The 18,964-nt window shown below is 52.8% G+C and overlaps 1 protein-coding gene across 2 annotated transcripts; it reads right to left on the minus strand.

Annotated features, from left to right (window-relative positions):
• Window positions 1–1,825: 1,825 nt before the first annotated feature.
• Mab21l4 (mab-21 like 4) lies at window positions 1,826–11,758 on the minus strand. Of its 2 annotated transcripts, none has more exons than XM_032901667.1 (6): window positions 11,623–11,758; window positions 10,417–11,142; window positions 6,892–7,117; window positions 5,508–5,661; window positions 3,999–4,355; window positions 1,826–3,107 (listed from the first exon to the last, which is right to left on the minus strand). In XM_032901667.1, the coding sequence occupies exons 2-6, from the start codon at window positions 10,943–10,945 to the stop codon at window positions 3,015–3,017; spliced, it is 1,359 nt and encodes a 452-aa protein (XP_032757558.1). In that variant the 5' UTR covers window positions 10,946–11,142; window positions 11,623–11,758; the 3' UTR covers window positions 1,826–3,014. The 2 variants fall into 2 exon arrangements, with proteins under 2 accessions (XP_032757558.1, XP_032757557.1); XM_032901666.1 differs by having other exon boundaries at window positions 10,417–11,166.
• Between the last annotated feature and the right edge of the window lie 7,206 nt (window positions 11,759–18,964).

Consider the following 18,964-nt stretch of genomic DNA (forward strand, 5'->3'; position numbering starts at 1 on the left):
TTTCCTGTGATGGGAGTGGGCTTCTCCAGACAGCACTCCGGCTAGCAGGTGATAGGTCTTCCGGTCCTCTGCACACTTGATTTCTTTTCTATCATGTACTGAGAGTGGGAAATACAATATATACTTGGAAATATATATCCAAGTGTCCCCATGTCCCTGTGGGTCCTCATGGACTGTGGAGGCCTTAACTTCAGGACTTCTGGACTCACCTTGTACATCATTTGCAGCCTCCTTCATCCCTGTAATCTCTTGTCTCGCGTCTGTGTTTCTCATGGGCTTCTTATCTCCACAATTAAGGAATTCTTCTATTTCCTGAAGCTCTGTTTCTGGAAGGACCATCCCTCACTGTTGCTTTCCAGGACTCTAAGTCCCCAGGGAAGTCACCAAGGTCAGCATGAGATGAGGGAGAGGCCCAGATACCAGGCGAGATGACAGGGAGGCCCAAGCCACTGCCCTTGTAACTTATCCGTCCCCTTACCCTGCCTGGGTTGGTCCCAGGTAGTCTGCCTCCATTACCTCCCAAATCCATGCTGCCTCGCCACTGACCGCTCCCACCCATGTCAACACGAACACGGGCCAGTGACAGTGGGAAAGGGGTCATTTAGTATCTTGGGCTCCTTTTGTTGTGCTTGGCACTCCCTTGTCTCAGGACCTCAGCTCCCATGGTGGGGTTTGCAGGGATCCATGTATCCTTGAGACTCTGGTCATCCTAAGACACAGATTGCCGTAGTGTAGACACTTGGAGTATGCCGCTCCCACTCAGAAGGGATAGCCATCCCAGTCACTCAGCTGATGGATATTCCTAGGTGAGGTGCATAGTCTTCACGATCCAGAAAGGTCACCAAGCACCAAGGCAGACAGGACAAAGTCGTGGCCTGTGCTAAGCCTCTGAGCCAAGAGCAGACCTTGAGATGGTACAACGCTTCCCCCACCCCCATTTGGCTGATGGAATGGGAGCATTTTATACACCTGTAGGCATATCCAATCTGTGGTGACATGTGTCCTGGAATAGCTATGGATGTGTCTGGTTCATCTTTAGACTACAATGTCATGTAGAAATGGTAAATGTTGAACACCTGTGTAAGGTACTGAAGAACTCGATGGTGAGCCTCCTGCCTCTCATCTGCATGGGACCACCAGCACAGAACCATTTTGTAGCGTGTTTCCCACAGTCTGTCTCTTGTCCAAGACTGGAGAGATAGTGTGGGTAGGATCCAGGATTTTCACTGTCCTCTTCCAAGTAGACTCACTGTGACTTGTCCTCTCTTCTAATGGGAACAAAAAGGATTTGTCTCCTGCTTTGGTGCCTACAGAGAAAGTTCCAGAGACCCTGATATCCTATTCTACCATAGATTACATGTCTGTCACAGCATCTTGGTGACAAATTACCATTTGGCGAAGTTTCTTTGACCCTGACACTCATGGCAGCCCACCTAGTTCTTACTGAGGTTGTGTGGTAAGCTTTAAGGAGTGCTGCATTCTGCACCTGCACCCCTCGTATGCTGGGTTTTGTTAGACTATTTAAAGTACAGTGGGCTAGAAATAGTCTCAAAACATTCCCCAGGGTACTGATGCGATGGCTAAGTGGATAAATGTCCCCTCTGATGACCTGAGTTCAATCCCAGGACTGACCCACATAGTAGAAGGAAAGAACCAGCTTCTACGAGTTTACAAGTTGTTCTCTGACCTCCACACATGAGCCACGGCACTCTCATGCACACACACACACGCACACACATACACACACACACACACACACTGATACAAGCAAAATAAATATATAAAATATAATTTTAAAATATAATTTTAAAAAATCAGCTTGGTGTGGTGGTGCACATCTTTAATACCTGCACCCTGGAGGCAGCAAAGGATATCTCTATGAGTTTGAGGCTAGCCTGGTCAACATAGAGTTCTATACCAGCCACCGCTACATAGTAAGACCATGCCAAAATATAGTGTCCTCTTGGCCTTTCCTGTGGTCACAGCTCTCATTCCTGTTACATGGAGCCATTGTGACTTACACTCATCACTGAGGAGGTGGCCAGGGTGGGCCTGGGTCTATTTAGCCCCACAATGGAGACAACATGCCATTTCCCTTGTGTCAGTGATAGCTCGGGCCCTGGTCCTATGACTTTCAGAGGCCCCCGCTTCTTGCTCTCATTGTGTAGTTACTCTGACAAAAGCTGTTAGTCCTTGAAAGACACCGGGACACTGTATGGCCCGTACACATGTGGGGTCCTGGTTCCTTCCCCAGAGCCCGGAGTGCAGTCTGCAGTTCTGAAGCTGAGGAGTAAATGTCACCAAAGACGATGGAGAAGAGCCGTCTCTGAGGTGAGGTATTTAGAGCACCCTGGGCTCCAGAAAAGCTGCTTAAGGCCTTTAATGAGAAGATGTGAAGGGACTCACAGGATTCTGGGAACAGGGAATGCTCCTCCAGTGACAGAGAAACAGGTGAGACCGGTATGGGGCAAGGGGAGCTATGGAATTCCTTCTTCTGGAGAGCAGGGGTGCCTGTCTGGGGGAACATTCTCTACCTGAGAGTGGAGAAGGTTTGAAACGAAACATTCCTTTGCAGATGAGCCATTCATAGCTTTAGATGTCTATATTTGCACTGAGAGATACAGAAAGTAGGGGACCCTCTCCACACGGTACACTGGAGCATTAATGAGTTCAACACAGAACACATGGTATTTCAACCTCAAGGAGTCGTGTGGAGCACAGGCAGAGCAAACACCCGTGCTGTCTGGTGCCTATACATGTTCTGTATACATGGATGGACTAACGGGTTTCTGGGAAGCAGATACACATTCACCTCAGGCTCAGTCTGGAACGTGTAACTGCCTCACATCCCCAGTGCTGGGTGCTCAGACTCTCACAGCGATCCCTTGAACAGGAGTCCTTGGGGACTAAGTTCCTCCACCAGTCACTCAAAGAGGTATCCCTGATCCCCATTCTTTTCCCAAAAGTTCCGGGGAGCTCTGCAGGTTGGTAGAGACTGGGTCTCCCAGTCCAGCTCAGCTGTTCTCACTCCCCATGGTCTTGGTCTTCTGGAAGATGTTCTGCATGGCTGAGATTCTGTCCTTATCCTGGATGTTAAAGACCTGGAACTGCAGTGGGCAGGGACAGAGGGTCACAGGTAGCCAGGCTAAACCTGTCTCAACCATTCCCTATGACCACCCTCCCTGTTGGTACCCACCTGGGCCAGCATCCATGAAGATGGACCTCTCCAGCATCCCTCTTCCACCAGCCCTGCCTCACACAATGTATCCCTGACACAAGCATGACTCCCAAGGAGATCCCACTGAGGTACATCCCCAATCTTCCCCCATTCTGCCTCCCAGATCTGCTGAGAGCTTCACATAGGCCCATCAATCTGGCCCCAAAATGGGGTGACAGTTCTTGAATGGCGGTGGGTAGGTTATTAACTTCCCAGCAGGTAGGTCTTCCCAAAATAAAATGGAGACTCCAAGTACCACAATGTCCGCCCCAGGTCACTGCTACTAGAAGAGAGAGTTGACCAAAAAATGTCAGACTCAAATGTGCCTTGGAGGCAGTATTTGGGCCTGGGATGGGGGTGGGTTCCTGCTTTTGCAGGGAAGCAATGGGTCTTGTGGGTGTGGTAGGCACCTCTGAACATCTCTAGAGAAATCAGGTCCCAAAGGACATGGCCATTAGAGTGCCAAGACCAGAAATACACAGGAAATGAACCCAGGAGGTCCAGGGAAAGCCATAGCCCCAAGGTGGAGGAGGATTCTGGGCATTTGCACAGTGTGGTGTAGGGTAATTCTGTGGACCACAGGGGCAGTCTCAGGGACTCTGCCTTGGATTCCAGAGAGCAGTGTAACACCTATGGGGTCTCTCTTGAGGTAGCACTTCATGTCCTATCTGACTCTAGTCATCCAGAGGCCAGGCCATCCTTGAATTCCTGACCTGGGAGGGAGTGGTCAGGATACAGGACCAGGGCTCTATCCACTCTCTCCTGCAACAGCTGCACCCACCTTATCTAGCAGAAAATCAAAGTAGGCTGTGGTCCAGTAGGTAGGGTCACTGGCAGGGAGCTGCAGGAGGGCCTTGACACCATTGTCAATGCGTGGCGGACGGCTGTGGCCCAGGTGGGTGACATGGATTCGCAAGGACTCTTCGGGCTGACTGGCGAAGTGTTCCACTTGTTGGTAGATGATGCCAAGGTCCAGGCCACTGTCCTGCAGCAAGTTGCACTCCGGGTACAGGAAGTGGGGCAGGTTCCTGGTAGCCAGGCAGCAGAGTAGCACTACCAGCTGGCGGTACACTGAGCCCTGCAGGTCTGCCCAGTCCTCTGGTGCTGGGAACAGCGTCGAGGCCCACAGCAGCACTGTCTGCAAGACACAAGGTCAGACCTGTCAATGTGTGGCTGGACCAGTTCTCCACCACCTACCTGTCTACCAGCCCTGCACTGGCTTACTTCCAACAGCCCCTCCTCAACATCCCGGAGTGCCCTGCCCATCCTAGCAGCTCCCATCACCTTCTCCCTCCTCTGGGCTTCTCTTCCCACCCTGTGCTAAACCTCAGAACTTCAGAACTCCCTCAGCACTATCTGAGGGTTCCTCCATCCTAGGGGTTTCTTCATGTCCCTCCACTGAGTTCATTCTCTGCAGACCACGGCAGGGCATTAGGCCTCCCTCCTCCCTTCTGCTCCAAGCCCCTTACTAGATACCTCCCCACACCCCATCACCCAACTGCAAACTGCATTTCTGTCCCCTCAGACCCCTTTCTTCCTCCAGCACCTCTCAGTTCATTTGGACACCAGGGTTCTCTGTGTATCAGGCACCAGTGACCACTGGAAACTGGATCCCCACCTCAGGCAGAGGTCTGAGGAAGCAGTGAATGGCTTACATCCACACAGGAGAGTCTCCCTAGAGCCAGTGTCTGATGACAAATCAATTCACCTGTCTCTTAACACCTGGACCAAGCAGAGGGTCTTGTCAATCACAAACACATGCTCTACAGGGACCCCAAGACTTCACAGCCCTAGCTGCTTTCCCCTCACTGTCCTGGGGACTCGGAATAATCAGGGGACCCTACCCTTGTTCCTTTCTTGTTCTTCTCAACACAGGACAAAGCCATAGCAGCATATAGATGTGGCTGAGTATTCTGCCCCAGATAGCATAGAAAGGGGGCCAGTGGTCCCATGGGTACCCAGTCAGCTCCAGTCCATAGTGGAATCTGGCCAGGACTGTTCACAGAAAGGGAAAGGACTCAGGGGAGAGGTCCAGCTTTGAGCGGCCCAATCATGTTTCAGGTTTGCAGGACCTCCCACATGGCCTGTCTAGGAATGGGCCCAGGCAGCCTGATACGCCTCAGTACTGCTACTCCACAGTCATACCTACGAGACCTCCCTCATGAGCTACTCCCGGGGGAACCCTGGAATCCTCCCAATACCTGTGACTGTTTATCATGGGGGTTACGGTCCGCTCTTGTGAAATCACAAATGTGAGCAACAGAGCAAGGTGGTGAGCTACCATGCATACCTTCAGGTGGTCAAAAGTTAGGCCATGGTTCTGGCTGCCACCTCGCCAGCTCTCTAGGTTTACGCGGTCGAGAATGGAGAGGCTGTCCAGGCGGTGGCCAGGGAGGGAGCCTAGTGCATCAAGCAGCCGACTGAGCAGGTAGCCAGTGGAGATCCTGAAAGCCAGACCCACCTGTCAGGTCTGGGGTTCACAGTGCCCAGCACCCTGTGTACCACCAGAAAGAAAAGGCCTGACTGCCGCCACTCCTCCGTCCTACAGAGAGCCTCTTGAGCCCCATGTGAGGGTCATACCCTTACTGTGGCCACTGTGTGGCCTCAATGGCCTCTGTCTGTCAGCAGTTGGGTCAGTTCGTTAGCTTGCACATCCAGGTATCAGACTCCTCATCAAAGACTGCAGAGATTAGGGAAGACCTCAGCCAGCTCACCCTTTGCTTACACAGGGGAGATCAGTGGGGCCCCAGCCTGGCAGGGGGTTGTGGGCTCTACTCTAAGGTTCATCGGGGAAACAGAAGCTTGCCCCCATGGGAGCCAGTGGGTGGATAATGTGTGTACGATTCTCGTACACCACAGGCGCTCACTTCTGTACTTGATGGGCCATCATAGGGTAGGACCTCCCCTCCCTAGGTCTTGGTCCTAAAGTTTCCGCAGAGGTGAGGCAACAGGAACGTCATGTTCTGTTCTTTATGTAAGACGGCTCTACCCTGCCCTGCCTTTCTCCTGCCTTGGTGAGCCCGTGTTCACTCAGCACATTTGGCACGGGCTCTGATCTGCTTGAATGGGTCAGCTAGGATACGGGGTAGGGGGCCCACAGAGCTCTCCTCAAGTTTCAGAAGGGCACACCAACTTCATCCAGGTCACTTATGAGGAATAGTTGCTTCTAAGATGGCAACACCTTGGGCATGTGTCTTGTGTTAAGTCCCCTGGCAGAATCACTGTGACCCTGTAAGTGGGTGTCAGTCAATGGTATCAGACTTAATGGGCCCCAGGTCCTGAGTCCTGGTTCAGTCTCCCATGGACTCAACTTCTGTCTCCCACATCCTGTCACAGACACTGATCTAGTAGCAAGTAGCCCTCACTGACCTCACAAGCTTCTGGGGTCCATCTCAGATGGGGGAACATTCTCAGAGGGGCTCTGTAGGCTGGCAAGGCCACCCCAAGTGAAGGGTATTAGCAAGCCCCAGAGCATGACCCAGCCATGCCTTCCCTTCGGCTCTCTGTGAGTTGTTGAACATTAGAATCCCCCTGAGATTCTAGCAACCTCGGCATGACACAGACGTCCACAGGACAGAAGCAGAAGAATCCCTCAGATCCTCCCGCATGAGGTTCAGCAAGCCTTAAGATGGTTGTCCTTCTCTCAGGGCCCAAAGGTCCAGAGCGGCATCTACCTCCAATGCTGGGCGTTAGCTGGTACCAGGTCCACCCCGTGGCTGGCAATTCTTCTCAAGACGCCCTCAGGAAATCCAAGCTTCAGCAGGGCCCCCTCCAAGGCAGGCACCCTGTGCTTCTTCTTCACCACAGGTACAACGTTGAAGCGGATCTTCCTCCAGCCGCTGGACACCTGCAGGGACAGGCGCATCTGCCCTCCCTTCAAGCTAGCAGCGTTCAGTGAACCTGCAACAAGCCACCATTAATCTAGGCCCCCTCTTCTGAGCCTAACCCTGCGTTGGTCCGGGATACCCTACCTGCTGTCTTAAATGCCCTTCCCTGAATCTGCTTCCCTTCTGCCTACCCATCCACACTGAGGTATTACATAACCCACCAGCCAAGCTGTGTTGCAGCATCCTTCATAACAACAACTTCCCTCGTGAGCCTTCTCTCTGCTAGGCCCCTCCCTCAGTCTTGTTGCCTGAGCCTGCTGCCCACACCTCCTAGACCTGTAGGATCTGCTCCTTGTTTGTGGTCAGGTTCCACCAAAAACAGCTCCACCCATCCTGGATGGAGCCAGGAGAGAGCCCTGGTCCCGAGAAAAAGCACTGGGCCTGATGGTGCTGATCTGGTCCCAGCACACTTAAAGCAGGTGTTTGAAGAGTTGGGCTGGTGGCATACCCTCGAGCTCGCCCCAACCCCTACCACCCTGAGCAGCTCAGAGCCTGAAGCTCTTTGCTGTAAGGCTGTGATAGAGGCCTCCCATTGCTTCACTCCGAATCTTTACAGTCTTTAATGAAAGCCAGTGGGGTGCTCTTGGGCACAGCAGTGCATTCTGGGAACTTTGAACCCCTAGACACTGATTGCTCCAGAGGATAGGCTTCAGCCATAGTGCCACCTACAGTGTCTGCAGACTCACATCCCTCCTCCAGCCAGTTGTGCCCAGGAAGGACAAAGTCGAAACAGCCCAGCTCACCCGAGGAGAAACAGAGGCAGGAGGATTGATCCCAGGCTGGACTTCTGATCACAGCCTGTGCTCACCTCACCCCCTACACTAAGAGCCTCCCTAACAGCTCAGGTCTAGAGCCACCCTACACATGTATGAGTGCATGCTGGTCCTCATACCATACAGGGAGATTGGGCAGCAAACCCTAGGAAGTCTTAGGGTAAGGTTCACAGGAGAGAACTGCCCAGGTTGGGAAAGGCCTAGGTGTCCTGGGAGGAGATACTGGCTTGGTTGGCCCCATTTCCAGGCTGTAAAAGAGGGAATATTTCAAGAGTGACATGGCCAGGTTCTCTTCTTTTTGAGACAAACCAGCAGCAGAGACAGCGAGGGATAACAGAGACACCCACACCATCACACAGGCTCAGGGTGGAACCATCTCCTTCCTCTCCCAGCGCTTTATCTTCCCATGTCTACTGAAGAGCCTGGATCATAGGCCAGAAAAGCCAACCCTTGGGGAGATGGGTGTGCTCAACAGAGTCCCCAACACAAGCCTTGTAGCAGGGTCTCCATTGCAGAAAACAGCCTGGCCTCCTGTGTATCCCACCAGCACCCACCATCTGCAGGATGGCTCTTAGGGAACCTCTGGGATTCTCCATTCCAATGAGCCTCAGCTTCCCTATAGGGGGAGGGAGAGGGACCCTCCCAGGGGAGCACTTAAACGCCTGTGTGTTCCTCTAGTCACACATTTTTTAATCCGTAAAATGGCAGCCTGGAAGACAGCCAGCCACACCTGTTCTCACTAGGCCACCTCTAAGCCAGCCCTGGCTGGTCTCACCGGTTCCAGGGAGTGGATAGCTGAACTCTGTCACCAGCAATAGCTTCCCTTTTAAGGGATGTGTTGGAAGCGATGCCCGGAATTTCCCATGGGCCCATAGCCATAGGAACAGGAATGGGCCTAGGCTGAGGAGTCTCCTCTCTCAGCCAGGAGGCAACCTGGCCATGCAAGTAGGGCGGGCACTAGGGATTTGAATGGTCCTCGATAGACCATAACTTAGAAGTCTCCTAGTTGCACTAAAAGGTGGGTCTGTGCCTTAGCAAAGTAGGGGGCCTGCAGGAGACAGGGCCAGCTGGCAATGGCTGTGTTAGGTCAAGCCAGAGACAGTAATGGTCACTCTAAGCTACGTGCTGAATTAGAGGGTTCAAGAGATGACCCGGTGAGATGCCTGAGGAACTGCAAGACGCTAGACATTTAATAGACAGTCTCTGGCCACCCAAAGGTCAGTCTTCCGCTGTAGGACACCTGGCCCTGCAGGTCTGGGAGGGACTTCCCTGAGAAGCTGCCCTCCAGGTGTTGGAAGTCTACGAGCCCAAGGGTCTTCTGACTGCAGCAGCCTAGACTGCAACATAGGTACCCGGCTGTGGGTTCTGCTAGACGCCCTTCTCCAGAGCCCTCGGAAGCATGAGATACAAGTCCACTATTACAGGCTCCCAGGCCCCAGGCCATGCAGCCAGACCAGGACTCCACACTGTAGGGATCCCAGGCATCTTCCTACCCTCTGGAGGAGGCTACTACCCTGCTCACTGATGACACAGTGCAAATACCAGGAAGGTGACTTGGGAAGATAAACACATGAGAAAGTAGCATCGGCCACCATCACAGGTCTGTCTCCTCCAGCCCAAAAGCAGGACATTCTGTCTTGGCCTCCAGCCCCTAGGAACCTGATGTCCTCCTGATGCTGACCCCAAGAGGATGAGCATCATCACTTAGGGTCCCCAGGTCCAGCCATCTTTTGCAAAGAAACTAGTTGCTTCTCACCGTGCTGGGGACCCTTCCCACCTGACACCCCAGATAGCATGATCAAGATGAGCAGCAAGAGGCTGAAACTGGGTCTCTGGCACAGTTGAAAATAGCCACCCTAGAGCCATTTTGGGCTCAGTGTACCAAGTTAGTGACTCAGCCATAAACTGAAACAGGCATGCACCCATGCCTCTCTATATAGAAGCAAGCCCTCACAGGCGTGTACACAGGTGCACACTCAACGTCCATTCACACGCCCACATACTCGCATGTATGCACACTAACATGTGTTTGCATCCTGAAACAGTCACACGGCCAAACTCACACACAACCTGATAGATGGTGACTAGGGCCAAAGAGGGGACAGTTGCAAGCATCAAAGCAGGGTGCAGCAGGTAACAGGCTGATTTCCTGGAACCCTGTCGGAGACCTCATCAAGCAAGCTGGCCAACGAAACAGCTGGCTTGCCTTAAACTTTAAGACATTTATAAAGGGACACTCGTTAAAACGCCTTCCCCAAACAACCGTGCGGAAATCGGTCACATGAGACTCACGATCTGCTTTCTCCAAGGTGCTAGGGGCGCAAAGACCAGAGTTAAGTCTCCTAGTTTGCAGACCCCCACAACACCCCAATGACAACTCACACTTCATTCATGTGCACAGGGAGGACACACACCCAGGGACCTGTATGCAGCCCACACGGGCCAGTCCATACCCTCAGCACTCAAGCACAGCGGTCACACATAGGTACAGACGCAGTTACATACTTGTGCAGAGTACCTCCCCGCTCCCCACAGTTACCTGGCGGAATGAGTCTGTGGTGCTTGCAGTGTACAATGGCAGCCACCAGAAGATCTTTGAGGACACACAGGACTTTACTGGGTATGATGTGGCCACTGCACTTGTCTCTGTCCTCTGAGGAGACACTGAAGATGTCATCAGTCATCCATGGCTCCAGGCCAGATGACTCCTTGAGGACACCCAGTCGGCAGATGGCAGGGCCATCCCCTGGCTCCCTGGCTTCTGACTCCTCAATCAGGAGAGCCTCAGAGTCCACCCCCAGGAGCACCTCCACATCCAGTGGGTCCTCCGAGGAACGCAAAGCAAACTGGAAGGCCTCTAGGTCTCGAGAATAGTCAACAATGAAGCGGGAGTCCAAGGCATGGGCACGTTCCAGCACCGTAAGCAGGATATTCTCTGCTCTCTGGTAGTCCTGGACACGGGGCGACTCCCGTGACTGGATGGCCAACAGGTAGTGATGCCACAGGGGCACCTGCTCGGCCATGTCAGGAGCAAAGACACAGGGAGCAGGCATCTCGGAGCCGGGCATCCCTGAGCCAAGCCGCAGGCAGCAGGGCCCTGGTGGCCCTTGGGGACCGCTCTTGAGCTTGTGTAGACTGGCGAGGAGGAAGAGGTACCTGCCCAGGTGAGGAGCAGGTCTGCAGGTAGGGCTCAGCTCTCCTTGGGCAGAGTTCCAGAGTGACAGGCTTCCCGCAGCAGGTTAAATAGCTGAACCAAGGCCAAGGCCTTTGAAGTGGGGTGAGTCAGTACCTAACAATTAAGAGTGTCACAGGGGGCTGGCTGTCCTGGAGGCGGAGGCCCAGTTGCTTACCACTCTCCTCCCGCTCTGCTCCTTCCTGAATCTTGGGCCCCAAACACAATGGCCTAACCTGAACAAGGGGGTGTGTACCTACCTTCACACTCCTCCCCAACCCAAAAGCTAATCACAGTGTCTCTGCGAAAGGAAATGGGTCTTCCTTGCCCTGCCTCCCTTCCCATGGCCCAGAAGGTAATGGCTGCCAGACCCTGTGTGGGTCCAGGCTTCACTCAGGAAGTTTGGAGAAGAACAAGCCTCAGGCCAGACCTGGGCAGTGTCTCCTTAGCATTCCACAGATACCAGTGGAAATCAACTGTCCTCCATCTGCCATCCATCTAATTGGCCAGTTCGGCCCCTCAGGCTGCCTGTCCCACCCTTCCAGCTTCCCTCTAAGAAGATCTAGCACTCACCTGGCCAGGAGCTGGGCCTCTTAGGAGAAGCAGTCTCCGGTTCTGCCTCATGGCTGGAAAGTCTCACCATACAAACCCCTCCACACCTGCAGGTGCCCTGCCCAGTGCCTCCTCCCTGCTCAGAGTTGTGCAAGTCCAGACTGGCAGGAGGGAGCCGCCCCTATCGACCCTTGGTCCCCAGAGGAGGCCCAGTGCAGAGGCAGTTCTGGTCTGCAAACAGCCTACAGGTTGACCGTCCAACAAGCACCATAGAGACACCATCAATGCAGCCACACTGTGAATGCCTCAGACCCCAGGCAGCAGCAATAAGTCAAGAGTTACCAGATGGCAGGGTAGGAAAACCACCCTGCTTAGAGTGGCTGCTCAGAGCCTCTGAGGGGTTGCCACCTGTGAGCAGGCTTCTGCTAGCCTCCCTCGGCAGAGACAGGCTTCCCTGCAACCTGGTCTGGCTCTGTCTATCTGGCTCTGTCTATGGGGCTGCCTGGAATGTGGCTGACTAAGGCTGTTCAGGTTCCAGAGTCCTGACTTCCTCTGCCTTCACACTGCACTTGCTATGCCCTACCCACAGTGTCCCCACAGCCGTGATCTGTGGGAGCTGGGTCCCACAGCACTAGATAATCCAGCTCTGTGGCAGCCTCAGCAGCCAGGCCAGGCAGTTCCTTCCTTGCTCAGAACCTGGGCTTCTCCAGCTTTTCTATATAGCCTCACAGAAGCCTCTTAAAGTCACCTAGGAGACCAAGCTCCCCCTGAGCAAGGTGTTACCTAAGCTTCTTGCCCTCTATGCTTCCCTTCCCCTTCTGTGACCTGGAATGCCCAACAGGTCAGAATGCTCTCTGTCCTTCCTTACTTGGGCCTCTAGTGAGGAGCCACAGTGAACTCCCCATGACTGGGACAGAATCCACCTCCTCCTCATCATCATCATCTTCCTCCTCCTCCTCCTCTTCCTCCTCCTCTTCCTCCTCCTCCTCTTCCACTTTCTCCTTCTCTTTTTTTCTCTTCCTCCTCCTCTTCTTTCTCCTCTCTCTCCTCTTTTTCCTCCTCCTCTCCCTCCTCCTCTTCTTCCTCTTCCTCCTCTCCCCCTCTGTATATTACACATCCGGGCTTGATGTCAGCCTTCAGAATAGACAGAACAGATGTGAACATTGAAGAGCTTGCCCCAGGTTCGGCTTGGCCACATAAGGATACCACAGGGATGCAGTGGAGAGAGGAGGATGGAGGTGGGGATGGTGTTTGGGACCCACAGGAAGGACCCAAGCCTGCCACTCTGCAGACCCTAGAGTGTTGATATGTAGAACAGGTGAAATGGAGGGGACAATGAAGCCAGAGTGGTCAGCATAGCTCTCAGAGCAATGGTTTTCACAAGGTCTTAGTGACTAGACCACAAATGTATTGATTCACCCCTCAGTACAGCACAGGGACAAGTACACTGGTTCCACACCTCTGGAATTCCCAAGTGCTCTGAGAAAGACTAGCAGGGAGGGGACATTCCAGTCTGAACAGAATGCATGAAATGGATTTCAGAAGTGTGCGGTGTAGGCTCCACATTCCCTATCACACACAGCCGATGGCTCTCTACAGACTGCACGGATGTTGTGCAGAGGCACTGTGAGTTCCCTAGGCTACCGGCTCTCTATAGCAGACCTGGATCCAGGACAGAGAGACTGGAAGTCTTAGGTCAAAGTACCAGTGGCTGAGCTCCCTCAGGAGGCTCCGAGGGAGCATGGTGGGCCTTTTTCTGAATCTAATGGCTACAACTGCCTCTGCCCCAGTCTGCTGGAGATCCTACCCCATGTTCCTCTACCTTCTGACTGCTTCTTATGAGGAAAACTGAGGTGGTGTCCAGTGTCACCAAATAAAGTTTCCAATCCTCATGTGTTCCTTGTAAGAGCCACGTACAGGCTCTGGCACAGCAAGTGGCCAGTTGCCAGCCTACCACAAGGAGCTGGAAAGCCAGGGCTTTCCTAGCTTTTCTCTCCACATGACCTCACAGAAGTCTTCTAAAGTCACTCAGGGTACCCAGTTACCCCTGAGCAAGGTGCTGCCTACACGCCTCCTCATCTGGTTGCCTCTCCCCTCCTGTGACCTGGAGTCACATGCCACCACACTAGGACCCAGGCACACGGACTTCCCAGACCACCACTTCAATCCTCTGCTAGGTAGTTTTGTGCCAAACTCCAGGTTTTGCAACAGTGACCAAAAGGAAGCACACAAGAAGGTAGGCACCAGCTGTTGTCCTAAGATAGGTCAACTGAGGTCCACTGACGCTCGTAGTAGACTCTGGGAGAGGCCTCCTCCTCTTTTGTAAGCAGTGATATTTCTCTCTGGAACTCTATGGTCTGACAGGGTTCCTCTGCCCAGAGTACCTGTTGCCCATTAAAGCTCAACATGGACACAGAAAGTGAGGATCCAAGGCAGATGTGCTCAGAGACTCTGTGTGGCCCACGGAGAGTCACTGTCCTTTACAGACTCAACTTCTTGACCAAGAATGAGGGAGTCACATGACATGTGCTCCCACCTGCTTCCATACTCTGACAGTGCCCATCAGATTCTTGGCTGCCCAGAGGCCCTGACACAAGCAAGCCCCTCCTCTGGAGAAGCAAGAGACCATGACGAGATGGGTGGTTCAGGATCCCTGATAGAACAGCAGGGCTCTCTGTGCTGAACAAATCCTAGTCCTCTCTCATGGCCTGTACCCATTGCCTGCCACACAGCCTTAGAGTCTACTCCAGTGTAGGCAACTGATAGTGCACACAGCAAGCACCCAGCTAAGTCAGGATTGCTCTGAGATGCACATGGGACTTGCAGGAAGGGTCATAAGCATCACACGTTTATACAGAATGGTAAGACCTGCATCTTATTTGCTCAGTCTGCCCCCACTGCATGAACTACTCAGAAGTAGAGTGTGTGCGTGGTCACTGGGAAGGCTCAAAACAAGAGAGAAGGAAGACTCTCTCTCCAACCTAGTGACCTAATGCTCACAGTAGCCGACGTCATTTGTTTGCTCATGGTCCAGTCCCACGGCCCACCTAAGGGTGCTTATGAGAACTCCAGGCTTATTGTATGTGGTATAAGCAAGTATCTGAGGCAAATGCTCTTCAGGAGGCACAGAAGCTGGGGACAAGGGGCTGGGGCTGGTCTGGAGGTCAATAATAACCTGGAGGGAATGACAGAGCCAACGGGGTGAGCTCCTGCAGGGAGGTAGGCCTGGGAAACCTACCCACACCAGAGCTGCTGGTGGGTGGCCACCTTGCCAAGGGCAGAGTTGAGAGAGATCTGCTGTGCCTGCCCCTAAGCTGGACCTCAAGAGAAGACAGATGTCCTATCATGCTACAGCAGTGGCTCCCAACCTTCTTAATGCTTGCAACCCTTTAATAGAGTTCACCTCCAACTGTAAAATTATTTTTGTTACTGCTTCATAACTGTAACTTTGTTGCTGTTAGGAATCATAACGTAAATATCTGATATGAAGGCCCCGTGGAAGGGTCATTTGACCCCATAAGGAGTCATGACCCACAGGTTGAGGACCACTGTCCTAGGCGGTGAGGAAGAAACTATAGGGAAGACCCATCTACTAGATGTCTTCAAGGCTAATGTCAGCCCCAGGCTAACTGACAGACTGGAGCTGAGCTGCTGTTTGCGGGGACTGGAATGATCCAAGCTCAAGGCTGGTAGAGCAGAGACTGAGGGGGAGGCGGGATGATAGCTCCCAGGGACCTCAGCATCACCAACAAACTTCAGAGGGGCTCCAGGCAGGAAGTGAAGCTACGCCTTTCCAGCCGTTTCCCTTTCTCATATAGCTAGAGCCTCAGAGCATGACAACAGGGGGTTCAAGCCATAGAAAAACTCTGCTATCCCACCTTCCCCTGGTCCTCACTTGGTCTGGAGAGAGGCAGTGTCAGAGCATGGACCCAGGTGGGAAGGTTTTGCAAGAAATGGAGGCTAAGTCCCCATCTATTCCATCTACCTGACCAGCATCCATCCATAGAGAGGAAGGGCCAAGGCCACACAAGGAGACCATCTTCCCGTCTGTCCTCCATTGCGTTCTTCCTTGCTCTTTCTTGCTGCCTGTGTAATTCAGGGTTGGCTGTACAGCCCCTCCTCAGTCTTCACCTCCTCCACCAGCCCCCCTCAGACCTCAGGCCTCAGGCCTCTATCAGAATGATCTGGGCCGGAGGCACCTCTGTCTCCACACATAGGAAACATATAATATGTGAAGTCCTGGTGTGTCTGGTGTTTTTACTGGGGCTGTGGGACACACACTTTGCTAACCCAGGACTGGGATACCACCGTCATCCACCTGCAGGCTGGCCTTACTATCACCCCACCACTGCCCGATGGAGACACCGTGAGCCCTGGCCTACTGCTCAGCCACAACGGGGTTCCAACAGCCCTGGTGCTGAGCAAACAGAGGTGCGGGGGCTGGGCTATGGGTTCAGGGAAGTAGGGGACACGAGGTAGGTGACGTCCTAGCAAAGGGGAAGGACACCAGACTGAGGGTGAAAGGGCATTTGGGGGGTAGTCTGTCAGGCTGAGGAAGCACACTGTGTTCCACCCCAACACACAGGGCACACAAGGCCAATCTGCCTGTCTGGGGGCAGAGGGGGCCATTTGCTCAGCCCAGGACAGACTAGAAGGAGCCAGTTTGGATTCAGAGTCTGTGGGTGCAGTCTCTGCTAGTTCTGTCCTTATATTCATGTTTATAAGAAAGGTTTTTGGGTTGCATATGGGGTTTTATAGAATAAATATGCACAGCATTTATCATTTTATTAAAAAGTACGTGATTCAGGACATTAAAATGTTCACATCATGTAGCCGTCACTAGTACCACCCACTTCAGAACTCTCTTTTTCTTTCTTTCTTTTTTATTTTTGAGACAGGGTCTCGCTATGTAGCCCTGGCTAACCTGGAACTCACTATGTAGACTAGGCCAGCCTTGGGCTCACAGAGCTCCACCTGTCTCTGTCTCCTGAGTGTTCCGTATGCCCCACCATGCCCTGCCAAACTCTCCTTTTCTCAAACAGAAACTGTGTGTCCATGAGACACTAGTTCCCAGCTCCTCCCTAGCCTCAGCACCGAATGAAGAGAATCAGTGCTTCTGTCTTGAGATCTGAACTTCTCCGGAAGCTTCATGTAGATGGAATTGCTCAGTCCTGTCTTGTCTTGGCTGGCTTACTTCACTCAACCTGATGTCCTCCAGGTCCATCCCTGCCACAACGTGTCAGAACGTCCCTCCTGCTAAATACAGCACAACCGTCTACTGTGTGGACAGGCCAAATACTTCTTATCTAAAAACCCATCAGCAGACACTCGGGTTGCTAGAAACATGGCAGCCAAATCTCTCCATCTCTGTTTTCTGTTCTGGGGACACACCCAGACGTGGAATTGCCCAGTCACGTGGCATGTGTTTGAGTTTGGAGGAAGTACCATCCGGTATTCAGCAGCCTCTCACTTCTCATTCCAGCAGCAAGGCCACCAGTTAATCCACACCGTCACCTGCTTCTTTCTTAATAGCAGCCACCCTAACAGGTGTGACGTTCATCTCAGTACGGTTTTCCCCCAATACCTAATAAGGGCATACATTTTTGTAGGTTTACTGGCCCTTACATATGCCCAGCACAGAAACTCCGTAACCATTCTGTGTGTTGCTGAGTGCTAGAAAATTCTTATATATTTTAGATTTTTGATTCCTTTATCAGGTAGAGGCCTTGAAAGTATTTCCTCACATAACACCCCGTGTGCTCTATTTCTCTTTCTTAATGCTGCCCTCCTGTGCGTAATGATTCGGTGTTGATGGAGTCCAAATTATCTGCTATCGTTGACATCCATGTTTGTACGGTGGTATCCAGGAAGTCACTGCCAGATACGGTGTGTTGGGCCTTCCTCATTTCATTCATTATGCTGTGGTCCTTGCCAAGCTGTGAATGACCAGCAGTCCCACCCCCTTTCCTGCAGAATTGCCCTCCCAGTCCTTCTCCTGGTTGTATCTTAGTATTTTTTTTTCTCCGTTCCTTAAGAATGCGTGGCAGAGAGCAGGTTCCCCGAGTCCCAGAGAGCAGTCACTATCTGCGACCATCCACCAAACATCCTTTGAATAGTCTGTGTGAGCATTGAGTGGGTGGAGGGTGATGCTCTCCTCTGCCCCTGGGAACCCTCAGGTTCTCCTTATCTGGGCCCCTCAGGTACAGTTGGCCTCCCTTCTGTATCCATCCCCAGCTTTATGAATTTCATAATTTGCCGTCCCTGATCCAAACCTTCTTAGGGTAGGAAAGGGACATTTAAGTCCTCATGGAGTCCTGTATGTACCTTCTGTGAGAAGGCCAGGTGCCCACAGGCTCACCTGCCCTGGCTCTGCGTCTCACTCAGCAGCCAGGAATGAGGATGGTGTCATTCAGCTTCAGAAGTAGCTCAGATGCCAGGCCCTGGAGTGGCTCTGGCATCCCCTGAGCACGGTTCACGCGAGGGACAACTCTCATGAAGAGGGTGGAGGGCACAAAGGAATGCGATGTCCTGTCCTTGCCTCACAGCCCCAGGATAGCCTGTCTGGTTGGAATTGCTCTGGAATCTGACTTGCTGTCTGTGGTCATCTCTGTCCCTTTGGTGACTCTATGCCCTAGAGACAGGGTGGACTGCTCTCGGGCTGAACTCAAATGTCCAGAGGCAGTAGCCATTGCTCATGGAGAGTGACTCTCGAGGGCAGCCAAGGCTGGTCTGGTCTGGGTTGCAGCCCCTTTGCTGTGTGTGGGAAGAGCATGCCCTGTAGGCTTTATCAGGAAGGGGACCCTGGGCACTGGACTTGTCCTGAATCACCGCAACCCAGACACTGTACCAAGACTAATATCCCACTATCGCCAGTGTGTCTGCCTGTCCATGCCTGAGGCCAGCCATGATGTTCAAGTTCAGTACCACAACAGCTATGACCCATCCTCCAAGGAATTGGGAATCTAGGGTTTGTTGTGACCTGGGGCCATTTCTGGTAAGTTTTCAGGTATGGTGGAAGGAATGACGGCCAGAGTCTCTCTGAAAAGGAGTCTCCCTCCAAGTACAGAAGTATTGAACAGCCTGCCAGACAGGTAGCCACAGACAGGGACAAAATCAGTCATATGCTGTGAGAGTGGAGACTAGGGCCAGAGCATGTCCTTGACAACTGCAGCAGGACTTGCCCCCCAAACCTCAGGAAAGGAGGCTCGGGGCTCTGGGTCCAACAGTCCCATTAGTTAGGAGAAGGGTCAGGACTCACCGAGGCCCTCCTGAGACCAACTTACAGAACATACTCTGGGCTTGCACTGGAAATTCTCCTTATCATCAACAGCTCTGGACCAGAAGCTACACTCCTGGACCACAC

Source organism: Rattus rattus, chromosome 4, assembly GCF_011064425.1.
Source record: "Rattus rattus isolate New Zealand chromosome 4, Rrattus_CSIRO_v1, whole genome shotgun sequence".
NCBI classification, from domain to species: domain Eukaryota; kingdom Metazoa; phylum Chordata; class Mammalia; order Rodentia; family Muridae; genus Rattus; species Rattus rattus.